We start from the raw sequence: 21,836 nt of genomic DNA on the forward strand, positions 1-21,836 counted from the left end.
ATTGTTTAGTGGAAGAATACTGTTTTTATTTATATCGTTACACTTTATTTGCTCTGTTTTATTCTGTGAAACCTTACTACGTATATGGAATAACCTTTTTATAAAAACAATAAGCCCCGTTAAGCCATGGTTTACAGTGAATTTATAACAGCTAAGGGGCGTTGTTAGGCACGACGCAAAGCGAAGAGCTGATCAAATGAGTCATTCAGAAGGATTTGTGTACCAGTTTGACCAATTTATTGAGTTATGGGCAAGTTTTACTCTACACATGCAATACTATATAAATTTCTTTGTAGTTAGATTAACTCTGATTAGCTCAGAGAATGAAAGCTCGACGTGACGGAGCTACGCGGCGACTGAGGCGAGAGAGACAGCGCGGCTCTTTTGATGGCTCTGCTCTAATGAAGTGTGATGTCTGTGTCACACTCACTGTGGGGCTAGGTGCGAGTGACACGGCAGCAAGAGAGGCCCGGGAGCGGAGATGGAAATGGAAGGAATGATTGGGATAGAGGTAGAGGTGGAGGTGGTGGGGGAGGCGGCAGGAAGTAGAGAGTGATGAGAGGCTCTGGGCAATTTGTGCCAAAAATTGCATGGAGATTGCAAACAGTATGAATAGTTAAAGGAAAGGTTTGGTGTGGAGGTGATTGAGGGAGCCATAGGTGTCATATTTGTGGTTTCATGACTGATTTTGATTGCTAGTCTGTGCAGTTGTCATAAAAGTGCTCATTGATAACAATAGACCACGCGACAATTTATCGTAGCCTCTTTTCCGATGTGATGGGTAAAAATATCGATTTTCCGATTAATGTTTGCCCAAAGACGCATTTTACTATGGATTTGTTTGGAGCTATTATCGTTGGCGAACAAGAGCAAAAACAGACAATGTGTTTAAAATGTTAGTCATTTAATATAACTTGTTTACCTGTTTTGTAGTATCAATATCACATTTACCACAGTGCCGAAATACGTGATTCTTGTTCGCCTGATATTGCTTATCTTTGTGTGTTAGAATAAAAACTCATACAGGGGATTTATTTATTTTGCACCCACATCTTTAACTTGGCGTCATTTGCACAAAACGACCTGCTTAATGATTCCCTCTGCCAGTGACATTCATTCGTTATAGCACATAGCTGTCTGGAAATTCCTTCAGAAAAAACAGCGTGGGGTGCTGCTTACGCATGCAACTTGGACCAGCGACTATCATCGTTTTTAATATTTGGGCCTTATGGGGCATCCCTTAACACACTACCAACATGGCTTGATTCCCGAAGAAAAACGATTCTTAGGAATTTGTTCAAAAAACAACAAAAACAAACGACTCATTGTTTTGAATTATTCTCAAACATTGAACTGAATATACGTATTAGCAGAGAGACTGTATTTCTATGTAACGATATAAGTAAATGGACATTCTAATGGAAATATACCCAAATAAATCAAAATTGGAAAGTCTGTATCATTACCCAGCCCTAGTCACTGACCAGCAAAGTACTGTTATTACTAAGACAGATGTCTGACAGCAAAGCACAGAACACAAGGGTATTCAAACAATGTTTATTCACAATATCCGCACATGGATCCACTATCAAGTTTACACCATGTACACTGTTTACATAAGACTATTGAGAGTTGATGCAAGTCAGTCTTCTTCTAAACTTATCATCTCAGCCTGTCCACTGTCTCCAAGCAGGGCCAGCAGCCTCCTATAGCCATTCCTAAAACAATAAGACAGAGTTTAAGGAGAAATGAAGCATAGTACAAAGCGAATGGGAATGTGGGGGAAGTCGTGGCCTAATGGTTAGAGAGTTTGACTCCTGACCCTAAGGTTGTGGGTTCGAGTCTCGGGCCAACAATACCACGACTGAGGTGCCCTTGAGCAAGGCACCGAACCCCCAAATGCTCCCCAGGCACCGCAGCATAAATGGCTGCCCACTGCACTGGGTGTGTGTGTGTTCACTGCTGTGTGTGTGCACTTTGGATGGTTTAAATGCAGAGCACAAATTCTGAGTATGGGTCACCATACTTGGCTGTATGTCACTTTCACTTTCACTAATGATTAACATTGGTTTTAGCATTAAGTTTCTTCTTAGATCTCAGCTGACATATAGGTAACTGTTGCTGAGTGAGGTATTTTTTCCCAGACCTCTCTTGCACTCTATCTTTCTTAGGCTCAGTGACAGAAAGGGAATAAGAGCAGTCACTGTGAAGGGGTGAAGGACGGCAACAACTTCTAGAACATTATACACTTGCTGGTCGTATACACCTTAATTCTCTTCCACAAAGGCCCTGGGAAAGAAAAAAAAATAGCTAACTTTGAATGAGAAAGTACAGTCTCTAAGGCAGCACTGATCAGTGTGGATAACTTACTGTAGAATAGTAGTGGTGTGTTCACATGGCTGCTCTCCTGCCGCAGCGGTGCACCTCTCCACAATAAGCTGCGTAACCTCTTTACTGAGAGAAATGCAACAGGGATTTGTTTGAACAAAAACAATGAAATATATTCCAATTTAATTTTTATCAGCATTTAAGAGGTCTTTATAAAAGATGATCTATGTAATTGATGGGTTACAATGTTATAGCAATGTGTGAGATACCAGAGATCACATCTGACTTTCCACCAGGTTCAACAAATGACCCTTTTTTGGTTACTTTTCACGCCATCTTAGTGAATACAAATGGTGGTGGGGTTACTAAAACACAGTAACTTATATTAACTGGATTAACTCCCATTTACACCAAGAGTGATAACTATAATGATAACTAAAACCATGAAGTCAAAAAGAGTTTAAAAAACAAAATTGCTTCAAATCTAAGAAAATAACAGAGCCTACATAAAAACTACACAAATTATCCTACAGGTCGGGGTCTGTAATATTTTTTTAGCATTAAATTAATCAAGTTACGTTGTTACAAAAATTTCTATTTAAAATAAATGTTGTTCTTATTAACTTCCTATTCAAAAGAATCCTGAAAAAAAAAAAGTCTCACGACTTGAAACTGCATGGTGCAGTTATGTTGACAGAACACATTAGAATAAACATTATTGTTTTTGGTGTGAATGGGCCTTTATATGGTTTGTCCTTGTCTACCTTGTGGTTCATTGACCAGCATCAGACAGCGCAGCACCAAAGGAAGAGGAATCGTGTGCAAGGCAGGATCTCTGTCACTGTTCCTTTTCAGGAGCTCCAACAGGAAGGAGAGAACAGCAGCGAGTCGAGGGATAGGAGTGAGACCTTTAAACTGGAGGAAGTTCTCTCTGCGGAGACATTAATATTCCTGAAATGTTGGTCATCTCCTTCTATACTCAAGACTATGTAAGAATCTATATATAATTTATTTATTATTGTTTATTTAGATACAAATTTGAAATCCCATGACTCATACCTCAGCACATGCAGAATGCTCCTCCTGAGTCTTTCCCCCTGTGGCGTGGGTGTTGATTCGCAGGCTGCCAGCAGGACAGGATGATTGACCACTGCTCCAGTAGAGGGTGTGGTTGGGAGAAATCGGCTCAGGTACTGGGAAATGACACTGTGCAGCTGCTGCTTCAGGTACGCCCCCTGAGATTGGGACACACTCACTGCCACTGACAAACCCTGAAGATACCAAGCCAATCTTAGTTATGACAAAAACAGGGAACAGAATCAACAGTGACCTCAGGATATAGGGAAAGATGTTTCCATTAGTCTGAATATAGAGTGTGTATTAGATTTAGAGGCATGTTGACCTGCAGAAACAAAGGCAGGCTTTCTTTGAGGGCTGAGATCATTTGAGTGTGCGCGCCACTGTCCTGCTGGAGGAGAGCGTGGGGCAATAAGAGCACATCTACAATGCGGAAGAGCAGTTGCTGAGCTTTGGTGGTGGCCAACAGGTAGCTCCAGTGCTTGACCAAGCAGCCTAAAATTTTTTTACAAAACCTCAATAAGTATATAGTACACATGAACTCAGTACACTCATTCAACAGATAAAGTACTCCGTGTCAAAAAGCACTGACCTACAGTCCAGTATACTAGCTGTAGACCCTCCCGGCTCTTGTTTAGCAGGTAAGGCTTGATGTATTTGAGGATGTCTCCTACATACTCTAGTGCTCGGGACACTGCTGAAGAACGCTCAGAGAGGAGCTGGAGTTCACAGTATGATCGACCCACAGCCTAGTAATCCACAAACACACAGTGTTGGAAATACTATGTTACTCTTATATGTTAGAGCTTCTGGTTTGTGTGTGTGTAATGTGTACCCTGATGAACACAGCCATTGCAGGTTTGGGATCTCTGGCAGCAACAGGATGTAATCCTGCTCTCTGCAGCACAGACTCCACTTCTGGAAGTTGGAGGATCTGCCTGGTTAACTCGGCCAGCTGTTCATCCAGATTTCTGCCTGTACACATGATACCACAGCTGCTTGCTCTGACACACCATAAATGATTTTAATAATACCCAAATCATTTTAATAATACTGATTCGCCATCACTTGAGCAAACTGGGGTTGAAGGAATAATTCACACACACAAAAAAAAAATTCACAATTTACTTCCGCACGTCATTCCAAACCTGTATGGCTTTCTTTTTTATGTAGATAATGATAATTGAATCTTAATTGAATATCCAGTTTGGTAAATTTGATCGCAATACATTGTGTGGGCAGTTGTGGCCTAATGGTTAGAGAGTCAGACTTGTAACCCAAAGGTCGCAGGTCCGAATCTCAGGTCCGGCAGGGATTGTAGGTGGGGGAGTGAATGACCAGCGCCCTCTTCCACCCTCAATACCACGACTGAGGTGAGACCCTTGATCAAGGCACTGAACCCAAATGCTCCCTGGGTGCCGCAGCAATATGGCTGCCCACTGAACTGAGTGTATGTTCACAGTGTGTGTGTTTGTTCACTTGGATGGATGAAATGCAGAGCACAAAATATATCCTTGTGTATATATTTAAAGTAGTAGTTAATAAAGTAGTTTTAACAGTAAAATCTTGATGGCTGATTCCTGTGCACCTCAGAGCACATTACACTCCAGTCCAATAGGTGGGAGAAATGCACCTTTTACATTGGTTTGCCAAAAGTCATAAAATGCAGTATGGTTGAATAAGTCCCGCCTTCTAGATAAAAGAGCCAATATGGCCGAAAAGTGAACTGTATTTCCTTGAAAGGGACTGAAGTGTAAAGTCCAGGATAGTGACAATTTTACTGTTAAATTCTTAATACATCAGGTTGTTTTTACAAAAAACATTCAGTTTTAGAACTACAAGAGGTTGAGTGAATGATGACAGAATTTGCATTTTTAGGTGAATTATACCTTTATCCACTTGCCATACCATGCCCGTTATGACTTGATGAGATCTTTGTACCTGCTCTTGAATCTGGAGCATCTTGGCTTTTATGGAGGTACTGTTGTAGAACACATCGGATCCAGGCACGTACACACAAAGCCTGGGCCGAACCTGAGCCTGGCCCAGAGCTGACCCAAATGACCAGCTCTCTGTGAGAGAGAAGAATTATTGAGCTCACAGTCCAACTACACATCAGAAGAAAGTGTAAATGGAGAAAAGACACTCACCCATTTTGCAGCAGGTGATTTAGATAGTGGGTTACCAGCAGGGGGTGGAGCATCTCGTCCCAGCCGAAGCTCTGCATAATGGACTGGATGGGGTGGGGCTGTAGGTTTTGAGGGGCAGAGCCAGGCATGTCTAATGCCAACAGTGTGAAGCCTAATGGCATAAAATACTATTAGATGTTACACATTCATGCCCACATTTCTACCCTTAAAAAGAGTTATACTTATAGAACAAGAAAGTGAGAGCAGGTCATAATATTTCTTAAAATCAATCAAAACCCCCTCCCCAAAACACACTTGAGTTGTCCTGGATGTGTGCATCAGAACGACTGCACATTCATACAGTTCCTTTCATTTAGAGCAGAGCCCACAGAGAAAAGGCAGCCATGCAAAGAGAGCCCCTGAGAGAACAAGAGTTCATTTTCTCTGTTTCCCTGACCTGCTGCGGCGTCCGCAAGCTGTGGCGGGGGGGTCTGGGAAAGCCTCATGCCGCACAGGAAGGGGAAGAAGTGGGACCAGAGTGCCGCTGCCACCGCTTGGTGGCGCTCTTTAACCACGCTGTGGAGAGGAACCCAACTGGGAAAGTCTATAGAGTGAGACTGCTGGCCACAGCGCTGGTGAACTCTCCTAAAGAGAGAAACGGAGAAACAGATTAATGCTAAGAACACAGTTCAAGATTCTTGTTTTTTTTTTTTTGCAGACTACAAGTGTGAAAAGCTTCAAATTGTTCCCGTCTTCCTAAATTCAGTCATCCTCACAAAAGTTCTTGTGTTTCATTCCCCCATCTCATCTTTTCAGATTCATCCATACTGTTTCAATCTTCCTTTCTCTTTACAACCTTCTTAAATATGACTGCTGCCTTTCTCATTGTCTGTATTATCTCCAGCCCCCTCTGCCCTCTTTTCGCTGCAAATTCTCCTCATCTCTCTGGACAGAGGGATTAGACTGTGTGTGCTGGTGTGGGGCAAGTGGTTCCTCCATGGCCTGGCGGTAGCTGTGAGGCTAGGTCTGAATGGGAGTCTGAGAGCACGAGTCTGGCTCTGCAGCGGCTGGCATTAGCTCAGATAAGCAGCTGAAGGGGCTGTAATCTCATTTAGACTGGAGATGATCCTCCTGTCCTGTCATTCTCAGCGATGAAAGTGAGAGCGCCGGGGTGAACGTCACGTGTGCAGGCACATACACACCTTCGCGCCTTCCAGCAAGGTTGCATCTAATCCACGGAGAGCTGAGACAATCGATTAGAGAGTGAATTCATTAGCTTCGTTACCACAGCGGAATGGGCCTTTCACACCCATCAACCCTCATTGTACAAGACATCGTCAGAGACCCCACTTAATCCCCTCACTGCAGTGTCCTACACGCGCACACACCCCGTACCATCTGAACACTCGTTTAATCTCTCCCCGGACTGCAGCACAGATTTTGAACACACACCTCTGGAACATACACGATCACGCCAGGCACCCTCGTGTAAACTGACACACGGAATCACACACTCAGCTAAGCATCCTGAGCACGCCATCTGACACAGTGCGTAAGCTCTGATATCTCAGTATCGCTCGACACACACCCCGTTGATGGAGGAGCACGTCCTTCACTGTGACATTAAGCAATGCTGCTTATTTCTGACCGTGCATGTGTTGTAGTATCAGCTAATAGGCCTTTCAAAATAGTAAGCAGGCATTCTAGAGTGGGGACAGACCAAATCAAAGTTTTGTGACTTTTAGTCTGTGTTCATAAGCTCTGAGGCTAATCTATATGCTAGTGTGCTCACAAAAACAGAAGAAAACATTTTGCTTTCCATTTCAATAGTAAATGTCAACACAAGGTTTGTCAAACCATTTCACTGAGTCTTGAAGGTTTTAAGCTATCAACGTTAACTTTTGAAGGGTAAACGGAGTAGTGAAGAGTTACTGAATGAAATTACCATCAGTAAGGCTCTAGGCTCTGTTTGCTCTAGGGAACATTTCTGTACAATTAATGTAAAGCAAGCATTATAAATATTAATTAACAGCAAAATGAATCCTAGCTAAGTTTCCAACTCAGCAGTCAAATACCTCTTGAAATCAAAATTCAACTTGTGTATTAGCTATATGCTGACTCAGGGGTTTTCCAACTTTTTAATGTGGAATATTATAACAATTTAAAATAATTAAATAATTTTGCTATTTTAATATATTTAAAAATGCAATTTACAAAGCTGAATTTAATGCACAATTGCTGAATAAAATTATTAATTTCTTGCTTTTGAATGGTAATGTGTGTAAATAGGTGATGGTTGTGTTAATGTATGTATATTAAAACATTTATTTTTTGTGAAAAATTAATAAATATGATATAAAAAACATACTGTTTAAAAACTAGATAATTGTCTATTAAACAGAAGAAATTAGTTAAATATTAAATGGAAAATATTATTAATTTGCAGTGATTATAATCAATTCAAATGTATTTGTACAGCGCTTTTCCCAATACATTTTGGTCCAAAGCAATATTAAAAAAAAAATCTTCTAAAATATGTACTCCTAAATATTGACTAAAATTATTGACAATGTCATTCTCTTCCTAGAAAACAGATCAAAAACACTGATGACTCAAGTTGCACCACACAGATTTTTATCCAAATAAAAGCTCTATAGAATTGACCACCTACCACTCACTAACAATAGAAAATCATAGTTCATAGTGGTGATGTAATGTAACCCTGTTAGTTCTTTAAATAGTCTAGAAGTGAATCACTGAATATGTTTAGCTCATTAATAAACCTTTAGACTAAATACACAACAATTCTTGCATTCTTTTAAAGCAATTTTTTCCTAATAGTTTAAGCGAGTAAAACAGTTTTGTTCTTAAATGAGTTTGACAAATAGCCCCTGCTGTGTTGAACAGAAACATAGAAACAGAGATAATGCTCACCACCTCCCTTCTTAGCCTCAGTGTCACCATGCTCTCCGTTCTCCTTAGGGGAGACGATGTGCACGGCGAAAGCGCAGCGGGAAGGAACCAGATTAATCGATTGGCGAGAACTCGATTATTCACTTGGCAAAGACGCCACCGTGCTGAAGGGGTCACCATTGTGATCTCACTGCCCACACACACAGAGGATCGTGGCAGGGAATGCAATGAGCAGAATTAGAGCGTGACTAGAGCCTGGCCTGTGTTATCTGCGTGAATCATCCGTCAGTTACAGTCTGCCTTACATCGCCCCCTTAGCCGGGATCTGGCTAATTCACATAAGGCTTGCACATGTCATCTCCAACCTAACAGCCGTAATGAAGCCAGGGTTCAATTTACCGGACCACATAATAACGCATTAATTGTGTCAGTGAAAACGCATTAATAAAATCGATACAACAGAACCGCGGTGAAATTAAAGAGTAATTTGTAAGGACACGTCGAAGAGCGGCCCATTTCTTTAAACTGGGTCAAGGGGATCTTGGTGCCAACATGAGCCTGTTCAGAAAAAACTTGCTCGCCTAACATTTATCGCCCGTTAATGTGCAAATGAGTGGCCTCCCACCCACAGATCCTGCTTGGGAATTGTGGGAATGAGTAGTGTTAAAGTGATTCAAAGTTAGATGGGTAAAATGAGAGGAGTGGACACTTAAGCAGTGAATTCTTTACATTGGAGGTCTGTGTGTGTGTGCTTTCAAACCCGGACACCTTACTCGATCGCACCCTAGCCACCTCTGACTATGTTAGCCGTGTAAGGCACACCGATGTCCCTGCCATGAACTCGTCCCTCCCTTCAGCTCAGTCCACACTCAGCTGTCTCCAGCCAGGACCAGACCCATGGGCCGAAACTCAACACAGCTCTCTTCCAGCACCTGTACGGGCTGACCCGGGTGCTGCTGGCCCCTAGAGATGCACAGGGGACCTTACAGGGTCTCTGTGCACAATGGATAAGCTTAGCTCCACACTAAGTTATAACTACTGCACAATCAAGCCATTGTCAACATACAAGGGATGCAAGGGAGAGATTTGAGCTGTGCAGGGGCCAGGGTGCCATATGTATAAGCTTCTGGGATCACTGGGGGGTGGGTGGGGGGTGGCTGCCCTATGTGTTTGTGTGTTCGAGGAACCAACACATCTTAACGTCTAAAAGTAAAGCATGTGTGTACTCTCACCGTAATTGCGCCAGCACCGTCTGCAGGAAGCCCAAAGCAGAGCTGAGCTCGGACTGGCGGCAGGCGGGCAGCAGCAGTCCAAAGCCCTCGTTCAGAAGCCTCTCCTCTGACAGCGCAAGATTAGGACTCGTCTCAAACACCTCGCTCACCCCCTCCAGGTATGAGCTAAGTGGAGCCCAGAGAGCTAGCTTGCGCAAAGGCTCGGTGGTCTTCAGGTAGAACTCGCGGGCCGCTTGGCTAAAGTAGGTGGCCAGCTGCTCCGCCAACGCGCCAGCATCCAGTCCCTTCTCCAAATACAGCAGCACAAGAGCCAGCTGGCCTCTCTACTGCAACGCGCGGAGGGCCGGGGGCGTGGAGTCAGCGGGCAGCATAGCGAGCAAGTAGCATGCTCGACTGGCCACGTCCTCCAGCTCTACACACTGCGCCAAGACCAGGAAAAGCAGCAGGAAGTGCAGCAGGCCCGTGTCAGAGAGCTCCGTCATCCTCCTCTGGTGGAACTTTCAATATATAATCTGGACACATGAGACAGACATGGTCATAATGGGGAATAAACACTGTTGATACAATTTTCTAAACAATCAATATTTGAATCTATTTGATTATGTTCTTATTTCCTACAGTTCAATTACTGAAAAACAGATTATCTAAAGCAGTGTTTCTCAACCAGGGTTACGCGTACCCCTAGTGGTACATCACGTAATTTCAGGGGGTCCATTGAGTCATTACAAAAATGTTTAAAACATTTTTTTATCATCTGAGACTTAAATAGTTACCAAAAAAAAACATTCAAAAAAGAAAATCACAACTTAAAGATAAAGAAACATCATTATATCTTATAACCTCCACAACACAAAAAACTTTCACCACTGTGAGAGAATGAAAGATTGTTCTAGCTTCTAACCTTTACACCACAATGCACTGTCTCTGTCATCTCATCTGTGTTAATTGTGTTAACATTTTCTTCACAAGATTTGCAACATGCTGGAACAAACTTTTCAATACATCAAATTTATAAACATTTTTGCTGAAAAACGATGGCATATAATGCAAAACATTGCTGATTGATTCGTAATTTTACACATTTTTATGGATGTTTCTAAGACTATCAGAAGTTGTTCAACAAATCTAACTGGCAACAACAACGAGAAAACCAAACGTTTAAAGTCGGAATGAAGTGGAAGTAGATCTTTTCCTCTATATTGTGATGTACATCTAAGTTAAAGTTGATTGTAAGAAAGGGGCAGGGTTTAAACAGACTAAATGATTAGAGAAGTCTGATATACATCATCAGAGAGAAGTCTGTCGTTTCACTGGCAGATGGCATTAAAAAAAAGAACATATGCATGGATGAATCCTTCACAATAAGATCAATAATGTGCGTTTAGAAAAACAGAATGAAACAGAATTTCATTTCATCCCATCTTCAAGTTTGCAAGGCATACAAATGGGTGTAAAATATATCAGTGAATGTAAAATAGTATCTTACACTGTGGGTCATCTTTGTTGTGACCTGAATTATATCATCATATCTTTATTTCCATGTGTAAAATAGATTTTAAATACCAGATGTCTACAATACAAAATTTTCCTCATTGACTGATCAATATTTAATTCATTCTGATGATTTTCCACCACACAAATGCTGCCATACCCTTAAAATCTGTTGGGGTCCATCAGGATCAAACATTTCAACCTAAGTACTCAACTCATCGCTAACCTCCTCCAGACGTTCAGTCTTCCTGGAAAGCTACGCCTGTGAGCAGCGTGTGTAAGTTTGCCTTTGTGTGTGTGTGCATGAGAGAGAGTGTTGTTTGATCCTCCAGGCACCACGGTGAAATGCCTTTAAAAGACCATGTTAAATGTCAGAAACACTCAGGCACACAGTGGTAGCTGCACTGTCGTGTGCGGCTCAATTTGCTGCAGCACAGAAAGAGAAATCAATATTTACCCCCTCCGCTCCCCTCGTCTTTCTACTGTTGACTGTTTGGCCCAAACAGAACCCTGCAGGTTCCATAACAAACACACTGCACTACAAGCAGGCCTTTGAGCATCCGTTTAATGTTTGGACAAAAACACATCACGCAAAGCTGCGGGGAGTTTGGCCACGTCGCCGCTACAGATAGAAGCGATGCACAAAAGTGTGGCGCAAGCTTTTAGAGCCTGACCCGAGAACGAGCCAAAGACGAACGGAAGACTGTCGAGATATTGTTGTGTGGTTGTTTGTTTGTTCATCACGGACAGCTTTTTTTGCGCCTGCCACGAGCAGATGCTTCTCATTCCCAGAGTATGAGCTTGAACGCGCTCCCTGCCGATCTCATTAATGCACCGTGTGCCGTGCCTCCCACAGAGCACGCTCCAAGCCCGAGTGCCATCAGCACAGCCCACACCTCCCCTTGTGGCACATACAATTGTGTGTACGGGAGGAGGAGGTGGTCCTGGAGCCGGCCAAGTCAGCCCCCGCCACGGCATTGCTGGAAGCCCGAATGCCTGCGTTAAGGTGAATTAACCGCTATGCTCGTTAGCTAATTAGCCTTCGCGCTTGCTGCACAGCTGAGCACGGTCCAGACAGGAAAATTCATTATCCAGATTCTGTCCGTTTCAGCCTCTCACCGAAGCTCCACCAGGCAAACCGGATTGGTGACAGATCTGAAATCACCAAGTAGGGGTGACGATATCTAAACTTTGAAAATAAGTGTGAGTTCCAAGACGTATTCTCACCTGCCCTTGATTTGTCTCCAGGGGGCACCGCCAGCATGTTCCTGGCTCAGGTGAAGGGCCAGAATACGCAGGAAGATATGGAAGGAGTTAGTTGAGCGGTAGAGCTGCGTGTGAGAGTTGGAGCCGACAGATGCAGGGCTACAGCAGCTCTTAGCCTGCTGCAATAGACTGACACACCTAACCAGGGCACGGTGAAAGAGCTGTTCTGCATACACATGAAAGAAGAGAGAGTTCAGAATTAGATATAGTACTTAAGGTTGTCTTTCACACTGGTAAAGTTAAAGTATCGTCTAATTGAAGCATAAGTGAAGTCTACATCAAATGTTTTCAATATATTGAATATACTCGTCAAGTCTATTATTTTGAAACCCTGCAAAAAAATCTGATTCAGCATGGATCTAGTCATTATGAAACTACAGCTGGTATTGTAGCTGTCCTTTTACATTTTTTGGGAAGTCGTGGCCTAATGGTTAGAGAGTCGGACTCCCAATCGAAGGGTTGTGAGTTCGAGTCTCGGGCCGGCAGGAATTGTGGGTGGGGGGAGTGCATGTACAGTTCTCAATACCATGACTTAGGTGCCCTTGAGCAAGGCATCGAACCCTCAACTGCTCCCCGGGCGCCGCAGCATAAAATGGCTGCCCACTGCTCCGGGTGTGTGTTCAGAGTGTGTGTGTGTGTTCACTGCTCTGTGTGTGTGCACTTCGGATGGGTTAAATGCAGAGCACGAATTCAAAATTAATAAATTATATTAGCACAAGAGTTTGAGTGAATTTAAATGATTAAAATATTAATAATATTAATAATAAATTAAAATGTAAGTGTGATCTTGCAGTAATGAGCTGATATTTGGACACCACAAATTAATATAAATGTAAAATGTAGTATAAATAATTTATTAAAATTATCAAAACGAATTACTGTTAACTTAGAGAGAGAGAGAATGAAAGATTGTTCCACCTTCTAACCTTTACACCACAATGTTTGTTAAAAACACACACACCTTATTATATTTGTTCATGGCCAGGCCAATGAGATCACAGAGCAGGTTGTTGACCTGGTCCTCAAACAGACTGATGTTCGTGAGCGTCTCACCTGTCAAATTCACGAACTGGTGTGCATAAACTACCTGACCTTTCAAAATCACCAGGACCCAACACTCATTAGTATGACAGTACCAGATTCAAGACCATACATGCGATCTAGAGACAGCTATTGCAACATACCCATCATCCTTTGCTCCAACAGGATCTCCAGAACAGACCAGTGGATGTCCAGGTGCAGATGCAATAATTGCCAAGATGGAGGAAAGAGCTGTAAAGGGGGTAAACACTGTTAGTTTCTTTTATATAACACTTTCTTTCACTACTAGGGTGAGTAATATAATAAAAATATATAGTTCAACCAAAAATGAAAATTCTGTCTTCGTTTACTCACTCTCAAGCTGCTCCAAACCTGTATGAGTTTCTTTCTTCTGTTTAATGTAAAAAGTTATTTTGAAAAAGGTACATCAAAAGGTACTACTATGGAAGTCAGGGGGGACCGGAAACTGTTTGGTCACCCACCTTCTTCAAAATGTGTTCTACTGTATTCATAAAAAGAAAAAAATTCATAAAGGTTTGGAACAACTAGAGGATGAGTTAATGATGACAGAATTTTAATTTTTGGGTGACCTATCCTTTTAAGCAATTTACTGTAGATATTGAGGAATATCATCAAAAGGCTAAAAGATATAATTGGCACATAGGTGTTCTGTGCCTGTGGTACCTTTCCCTGATGTTGAATGTAAGAGCACTCTGGACATTGGCTGGCAGATTTTTGATTCGTCCAATAAGCAGCGTGATACTGAAGAGCTCCTCTACCAAGACTGAGGGCAGGTGAGCCTCTGTGTCTTTAAAGAGATGAACAGGACCTTCATCTAGGGATTGTGAGGGCTCCAAAAACTGAGAGCAAAACAAAATGTGAAACCTACAGTACAGGTCAAAAGTTTGGAAACATTACTATTTTTAATGTTTTTGAAAGAAGTTTCTTCTGCTCATCAAGCCTGCATTCATTTGATCAAAAATACAGATACAAATTGTAATATTGTGATATATTATTACAATTTAAAATAATTGTTTTTAAATTTATTATACTTTAAATTATCATTTATTTCTGTGATGCAAAGCTGAATTTTTAGGATCATTATCACATGATCCTTTAGAAATCATTCTAATATGATGATTCATTATCAAAGTTGGAAACAGTTCTGCTGCTTAATATTTTTTCAGAACATGTGATACTTTTTTAGGATACTTTGATGAATAAAAAGTAAAAAAAAAAAAGCTATGTTTTTAAAATATAAATATTTTGTAATAACAATATACACTACTGGTCAGTAATTTGGGGTCAGTAATTTTTTTTTCTTTCTTTTTTTAAATAAAATCAATACTTTTATTCAGCAAGGATGTGTTAAATTGATAAAAAGTGATAGTAAAGAAAATATATTATTAGAATATAGATCATTAGAATTTTTATTTTTATTTTGAATAAATGCAGTTCTTTTTAACCTTTTATTCATCAAATATATTAGACAGCAGAACTGTTTCCAACACTCATAATAAATCAGAATATTAGAATGATTTTCTAAATGATCATGTGATAGACTGGATGTTACATGTGACACTGAAGGCTGGAGTAATGATGCTGAAAATTCAGCTTTGCATCACAGGAATAAATTTATTTTATTTTAAGTATATTCGAATAGAAAAATATTATTTTAAGTTGTAATAATATTTCACAATATTACTGTTTTTTTTCTGTATTTTTGATCAAATAAATGCAGGCTTGATGAGCAGAAGAGACTTCTTTCAAAAACATTAAAAATAGTAATGTTTCCAAACTTTTTACCTGTACTGTATTTCTGATATTACTTTGCTACTACCAAGCCACAGCAATCTGTACCTGTAAATGAAGACCTTGATGTAGCTGAGGAACAGCACACACTGCTGTCTCAGTTCCTCTGCCTCATAATGAAGACTGCTCGCTTGACCTGAAAGTGTCAAAATATAGTTATTCATATTTCCACTGCAAAAATACTGTCAGACTGCAACAACTCTTCCTAAAATGACTGTCTCCAGATGCTTACCAAAATCATGCGAGCTGGACTGCACCAGCGTCTCCAGTTTTAACACCTTTTGTCTGAAAGGAAAGACAGATTGTCAAATTAGCAGACTTCCTGTTTCAGCAGACAACATGGCAATCATCCAGAGCCAACACACCTGCACTCCTACCTGAACAAGCCAAACAGAAGTTTGGTAGATTCTACCAGCGCTGTTTCTGTCACCCACGGGAAGTCAAAAATATCAACCGTGTCTCCCTCAAAATCTGCAGGAGCTGGATCGAGCTTTAACAGCAACCTAAACATAGAGGAAAGAGGATATACGCTTAACAGACAGGTTGACACAGAGTATATCATCATTATATCGCCGGGACATTGTACCTCTTCAGGGCTCCTCTGCTGATGTAGCCATTCGATGACAGTCGTCCCGTCTCTTCTCTACCTGGTTCATGAGCACAGGTGAAGCAGGCAGGCTGACTGGGAGCAGATTCACCATAATGATCCAGAGCAGATGGGGATACAGGCGGGGTGAGGGACTGCGAGAACTCGCCCTCCATATCAACAGGATGGAATAGACCACTGGGAAGAGTTCTGAAAGAGAAAATAATTCAACTCTGTTCAATAAAAACCCCTTAAACCACGACTTACTGTTCTCAAACAATCATTTAATAAAAATCGTACACCAGGGAGATAGAGAGAGAAAAAAAAAAACATTGACTTGGCCAGGCTGTAAGGCAACCGTAAATAAAGAAAGACCAGCAAATATCTAAGACTTGTTTACGTTATTTTCGGCAGTGGACACTCCTCTTCCAGACCTACGGCGCTAAATTGTGAGTTATTGACCTGGAAATTGTATCAGCAGAAAGAGAAGCCTATCATTTTTAACAGATACAACTATTTCAGTCATTTAGGAGGTAACAACTTCTATAATATCACTTACATCAACACTGTTGACAACTGCTGCGTCTATGAACGACCTTCCTCCCGGTGTATCAATGCACTCCCGCGCTACAGTCACAACAACACTGCGCATGCGCACAGACGTGTCGGTCATCCAAACAGCTCTTCGATTGGCCAGAAGTTATCGGGGGCGTGGTCAGGACCTGTAATAATATTACTGCATTGCAAACAGTGATTGAAAACATCGAAAAGTTACTGTGTGTTGTTGTTATTATTATTATTAAAGTAACGTAATTAATAACGCGTAACAGATAAAAACGACAATATATTTACATTACATGCAAGAAATGTGTTATTGCCGTTTAAATCACAGCTCCAGGCTGGCAGTAAAGAAATAAACGATTTTGAATCGTGATGCATTAATAGGCTACGTCTTAAGTCCCTTGGTCTGCCCCACATTACTCCGGTCTAATTAATAACCAGTACATCACTGTTAAGTAAAATTGGACCCAGGGTTATCCTGATTTCCATATGCAGATCTATCTCCGCCGGCTGCAGCTCTGGCCATCACCATGCATACATTTAAAAGCATCTTTTTCAGTCCCGCATCTGAAAGCAGATATCTCGATTTGATAATCTTTTATGGTCTTACCGGCTAGATTTAAAACATATATCGTTCGACTTGCGATTTTAGCTGTCACATCTACGACAAAAGACGAACTGATGTCGTTTTGTAGCCTCTTTGTTTTATCCAAATTATGGTTGCGTCTTGCAGTAGGCTACAGCTCAGCGCGCGCACGGACAGAAGGTAAGAAAGACAATTAAGTAAATTTTGTGATGTCTAACAAGAACAGGGCACTGAAAATGAATGCCACTTGCATAATTTGTATATGTTACTTGCATGCTTGCAGAGGCAAGAAGATTTTTTTTTTCTTTTTTGCAAAATATAAACTGGTTGTGGTCCAAATCCTAGCAAGCCCTCTACTAAGACAGCATTGAAAGTGCTTTCCAGATTTTCAAACAGTCAAAATGTTCAAGTGAGTCCCATTTTGTAGCCATTTTAGGTTATCCTAGAGGCTGCCGTCGTCTGTCTCAATCTATTAGCTCTGAATAATTTACGTCCATAATTTGTGAATGAAATGATGTTCCTGTGTAATCAGAGCACAAGGACGTGTCAGGCAATATGCTGATTAGTGTGCATGAACTCACTGCAGTTGTAATGATGAGATGAGCTATTGTCTATATGTTGCAATATATTTGGAGCATACAGATGTAGCTATAGCCTATTTCGTCTTATTATCAACAGGTACGACCCTTGTGAAAACAAGGTATAGTATAAGGGCAAATGCAAAGTAAAAATGCAAATGGTCTTGAAAAGCATGCCTGCTTGAAGGGCATCCTATGGCTATTTAAAACAATTAATTTATGTTAAATTAGTATTTTTTTCCCCCTCACAAATTGGACCCATTTGCTTGTTGCCCCATGTCTGTTTCCCCCAGGATACAAAGAAAAACCAATAAGGGTTAAGTATAAAACAAGTACTCAACAGAATAAACCCCTGACTCTAATAGGTCTATAAAAAGCATACTTTAAAAGTGACATACAGTTAAAGCTCCACAATGAGTTTAAGTAATGACTTATATTTTACTCCTCATTGGGTTCCTTCCAAAAAAAGATTCCACCATTGTACTTCAAAACGTTCCCGTCTCTTTTATCTGAAGGTGCCCCCCATGGCTTCGTCTTGATCAATTAAACTGCTGAAAGGCCATCTCCCTCAGCCTTTTCAGCACAGTGCTTTAAAGAAATATGAAGTTATCAGTCGTCCTAAGCGATATGAGGGGGAAAAAAATAAGTAGTTTGTCTATAAAAATGTCCAGGTGCTTTATCAGAGTCCCTGTAGGCCTTGAGATCCTTGTGCTGAATGTTCGCTCTGTGGAATGGATCATCTGTATGGCAGACCCCTGTCCCCCTCCTTCCTCACTACCTCAGGCCGAGCAGCTTAGTGGGAGTACATCCCGGCTTTACAGAAAGATTTACTAGGCGATTTTGAGGAGCAGGGAAACTCCATCCATACTGAAGTGCATGCAGAAATACTAATATAGTACATTGTTTTTAATGTTTTTTCATATCACGTCTGTTCTCACCTAAACCATTCATCCGAAAAATCCAAAATTAGTCCATAAATGATGTCTTTTAACATTCATTTCTTTGTGATAATGTTTATGTAAAATAGACCTAAATATTCCTCTTACTTCATTTAAAATTTTTGTCTGTGCTTTCTGAACTCTTTGCAAAGAATATAGTGGAACCCTGCAGATGGTGAGTGAAGGTAAAGTTATAAATGCATTGTTTGTATGCCAAGAGCAACTAGCGATAGCACTGTGTCTTCTTGCCGAAGACATTTGCATAGAAACCTGTAGATAGAGTGTGTAGGAAGAGGTTGTGTGGGTGGTTGTTATTGGTTTCTGTCAGAGAACCGTGACCTAAGGTGATGGACTTCAGGATTTTTATGCTGTGGCGGACAGGTAGTGTTTGTATGAAAGAAACTTAACATATCTTTCCAGGAAAAACTTTCAGATCAGTTTATAATGTGGAGTGCGAGATACTATATGTGTAAAATTGACTATTTAGTGATATAATTTATGCTATCTTGGCTAAATATGTATTTTGGATATAATCAGCATTAAAGTTGTAGTGGTCAAACCACTTTTTTGCTTTTTAATTTATTTATAAATCTGTACATTGGAATTGTTCTGAGATATTTTCATTTAAAAGTACTGAAAGTGAAAGTATTGAAAACACAAATTTACTTCAGAAATTAAAAAAGAAAGCTTACATTGAACTTGGCTGTTGTATGGTAACAAAATGGATTTTAAAATTCTAAAAAGCAATTATATTTTCCTAATTCTGAAAGTGAATGTGAAGCCTGTCCTTAATAGATTAGATTATTATTTATTAACCATTTAAATGTTTGTTCATGGGTTTCTCAGTATTTAATTAATATTATCCTTTTACTAATACTGCTACAAATATTTACTGTTTGATACTTTCAACACACCATCATGTTCCCCACCTTTGCTTAGCCTTTGTATTCATACCTGCATGTTACCAGCAAATATCACTCTTTCATCTCTTTACTTTGCTGAAACATCCTCTTTCAATTCAGAATGTCACTCTTGCTCATTTGTTCCTCTGTTTATTATACAGTGCTTTACATGAAATATGCATGAAACACAAATGGACTCTCCAGTTCATAAGCAATTTAATAAGTGAATATGCCCAGTGCAGATATTCATGTGGACACAAACTCGCACTTTTCAGATTATAGTTCTGGTTTTGTTACCTGTTAACTCAAGAGTGTTTTCAAGAGCAGAATGGTGAAACATGTAGACTAAAACAATTCAGACACTGAATTGTCTCAGCATATCATGGGTCTAAATAGCTTCTTTTGATTGCTGTGTTTTTCCCTTATCGCTGTGTTTTTTTTCAATGTGTTCATTGATGCTACTTATTTTCTTACACCTAATAATTTTCTTTTTCCTCTCTTGATTTTTAGTATATTTCATATTTTTATTTAATTAAAATTTTTTTTTTTTAAGTAGAGTCTTCACACTCTCTCAGGACACTTTTCATAATAATCATATCAGTCTTGTTAATACAAATGCTTCATTAATTAATATTGAGAAAACTAATGGGAAATGTACTTCAGGTCAAAACATAAGTGTTCACTGTTTCGTTCATATTTCTATTTCCAATTAGATTTTTGTTCTCTATTTTGAAAATTTCCATGGGCCCTCTGGTTTGTGAGACAATCATACATATTTACACTCTGTAGGTATTCACGTTCTTTCACCTTGTCTGCCCAGTTGGCCGACATTAGTCATAAATGTATTTTCCAACCATTAAGCATAGACCTGTTAAAGTGTCATATTAACATTGAGCTAAAGCATAATACATTCTAGAAATAATATGACTTAATTTCAATGGGGCAACTTGTGGGGCTGTACTTTTTGTTTGGACCCAGCGGTGATACACCCTTCAGCCAATCAATGCATTTCAACCAGCCATCAGTCCTTTTGAACTGTTGAAAGGCTTCACTTAATGTATGTATTTAAGAAAGAGTGCTCGCTGCTCTTAATTGATACCATTGTGAATGGCAGGGCATGGATTGGAGAGGCCCGCTGCGCTGCTGCTGTGGCTGCCCACACACTGCTGCAGTTGCACTGTTTTGCCGCCGGAGGGCAGCGCGGGACCGGGACCCAGTGGCAGTGGAGGGAGGGACGGCGGTCGAGAGATCGCTGGCCGTGCAACACGAACTACAGATCATCTCACGGGTCAGCGCATATTTTAAACAGCCTTTATTACCCTAACCCAGACCCCCGTTTTTTTTCGCTCCAATTTCTAAATCCGTTTACTGAGGGTCTTTTATAAGCAGAAATGTGAAAAGTGCTGACTGCTATTCCCATTTTGAGGATATCTGACTTCATCAAATTACAGTTGGGTTTTTGAATATTTCATATTTGATCAAAAGCCCTTTACAAGCGACGCACACACACGGGCCCACCTGGGGCATGATCAATTTTTAAAACTCCAATCATTATGCACACATTGACCCACAATGTCCACTTTAATTCAGGTATTTATTACGAAACCTTTGCACCCTTTTCACTTGTATTATTTCAAAGGTTCCTAAAGCCTTTAATGAAAGCCTAGGCATATAGTGTATGGCATTAGCCTTCTCTGCTATATGTTTTATGCTTGCACATAAACCGACTCGTGTGCTCTTGTTGCTATCGAACTGCACAACGTTGCCGTTCCCCTTTTAACCCCCCATCTAAAACACTTTAAAATGGCCAGCCTCAGACGGAGGCCAATATTGGCCTTGGCTGTACCTTGAATAATGAATAATTCATCTGTTTGACCTTTAGCTGAAGTTTATTGGAGGGTGAAGGCGTCCTGCTGGCCTGCCTGCTGCCTGGCCCAGCTTGAGCTCTGTTTCCCCTCTTAGTCATGTCCCCTTAGATATCCTCGTCTTCCCTCGCTGTCGCCAAGTGAGGTGTGAGGACACAAAATGTCTTGACCATCAAAGTTCCTCGCCGTGTCTTGGTCTTATGTTTTGACTTGTTTTGAAGGTCAGGTTTGTTACATCCACCTATATTAAACATAACCTCTGACCCACTGTGAGCTACTCTGTATCATGGGATGGTCCTCCTGTTGTATATCTACCTTTATGAAACATATCGTATGTAAACGCACATCCAGTGTGCAGAATGGCAGTGAATGATTGCTCTGAATTGGTTGCGTGTTCGTTTTCAATTAATCCTCGATCCCAGCGTCCCATCGGCCCCATGAGCTCTTTCGTAAAAAATGACTGACTGGGCTGTTTTACCTGTCGCCTTAGGCTGGTGCTACATGTCATTGACATTAAATTCCCTCTGTTAA

General features: G+C 40.7%; 1 protein-coding gene across 1 annotated transcript; it reads right to left on the reverse strand.

Annotated features, from left to right (window-relative positions):
- Positions 1-1,932: 1,932 nt before the first annotated feature.
- On the reverse strand, positions 1,933-16,725 carry LOC109106319 (protein MMS22-like). The gene is given in 20 exon segments (XM_042771909.1): positions 1,933-2,289; positions 2,371-2,454; positions 3,093-3,259; positions 3,388-3,599; positions 3,731-3,900; positions 3,998-4,154; positions 4,241-4,380; positions 5,347-5,477; positions 5,556-5,706; positions 5,992-6,179; positions 9,680-10,180; positions 12,398-12,597; positions 13,398-13,528; positions 13,621-13,708; positions 14,119-14,362; positions 15,338-15,425; positions 15,522-15,574; positions 15,667-15,792; positions 15,876-16,085; positions 16,435-16,725. Coding segments are annotated over 19 exon segments (3,063 nt in total). The 5' UTR covers positions 16,052-16,085; positions 16,435-16,725; the 3' UTR covers positions 1,933-2,233.
- Positions 16,726-21,836: the final 5,111 nt, after the last annotated feature.

Source organism: Cyprinus carpio, chromosome A16 (genome assembly GCF_018340385.1).
Source record: "Cyprinus carpio isolate SPL01 chromosome A16, ASM1834038v1, whole genome shotgun sequence".
NCBI classification, from domain to species: domain Eukaryota; kingdom Metazoa; phylum Chordata; class Actinopteri; order Cypriniformes; family Cyprinidae; genus Cyprinus; species Cyprinus carpio.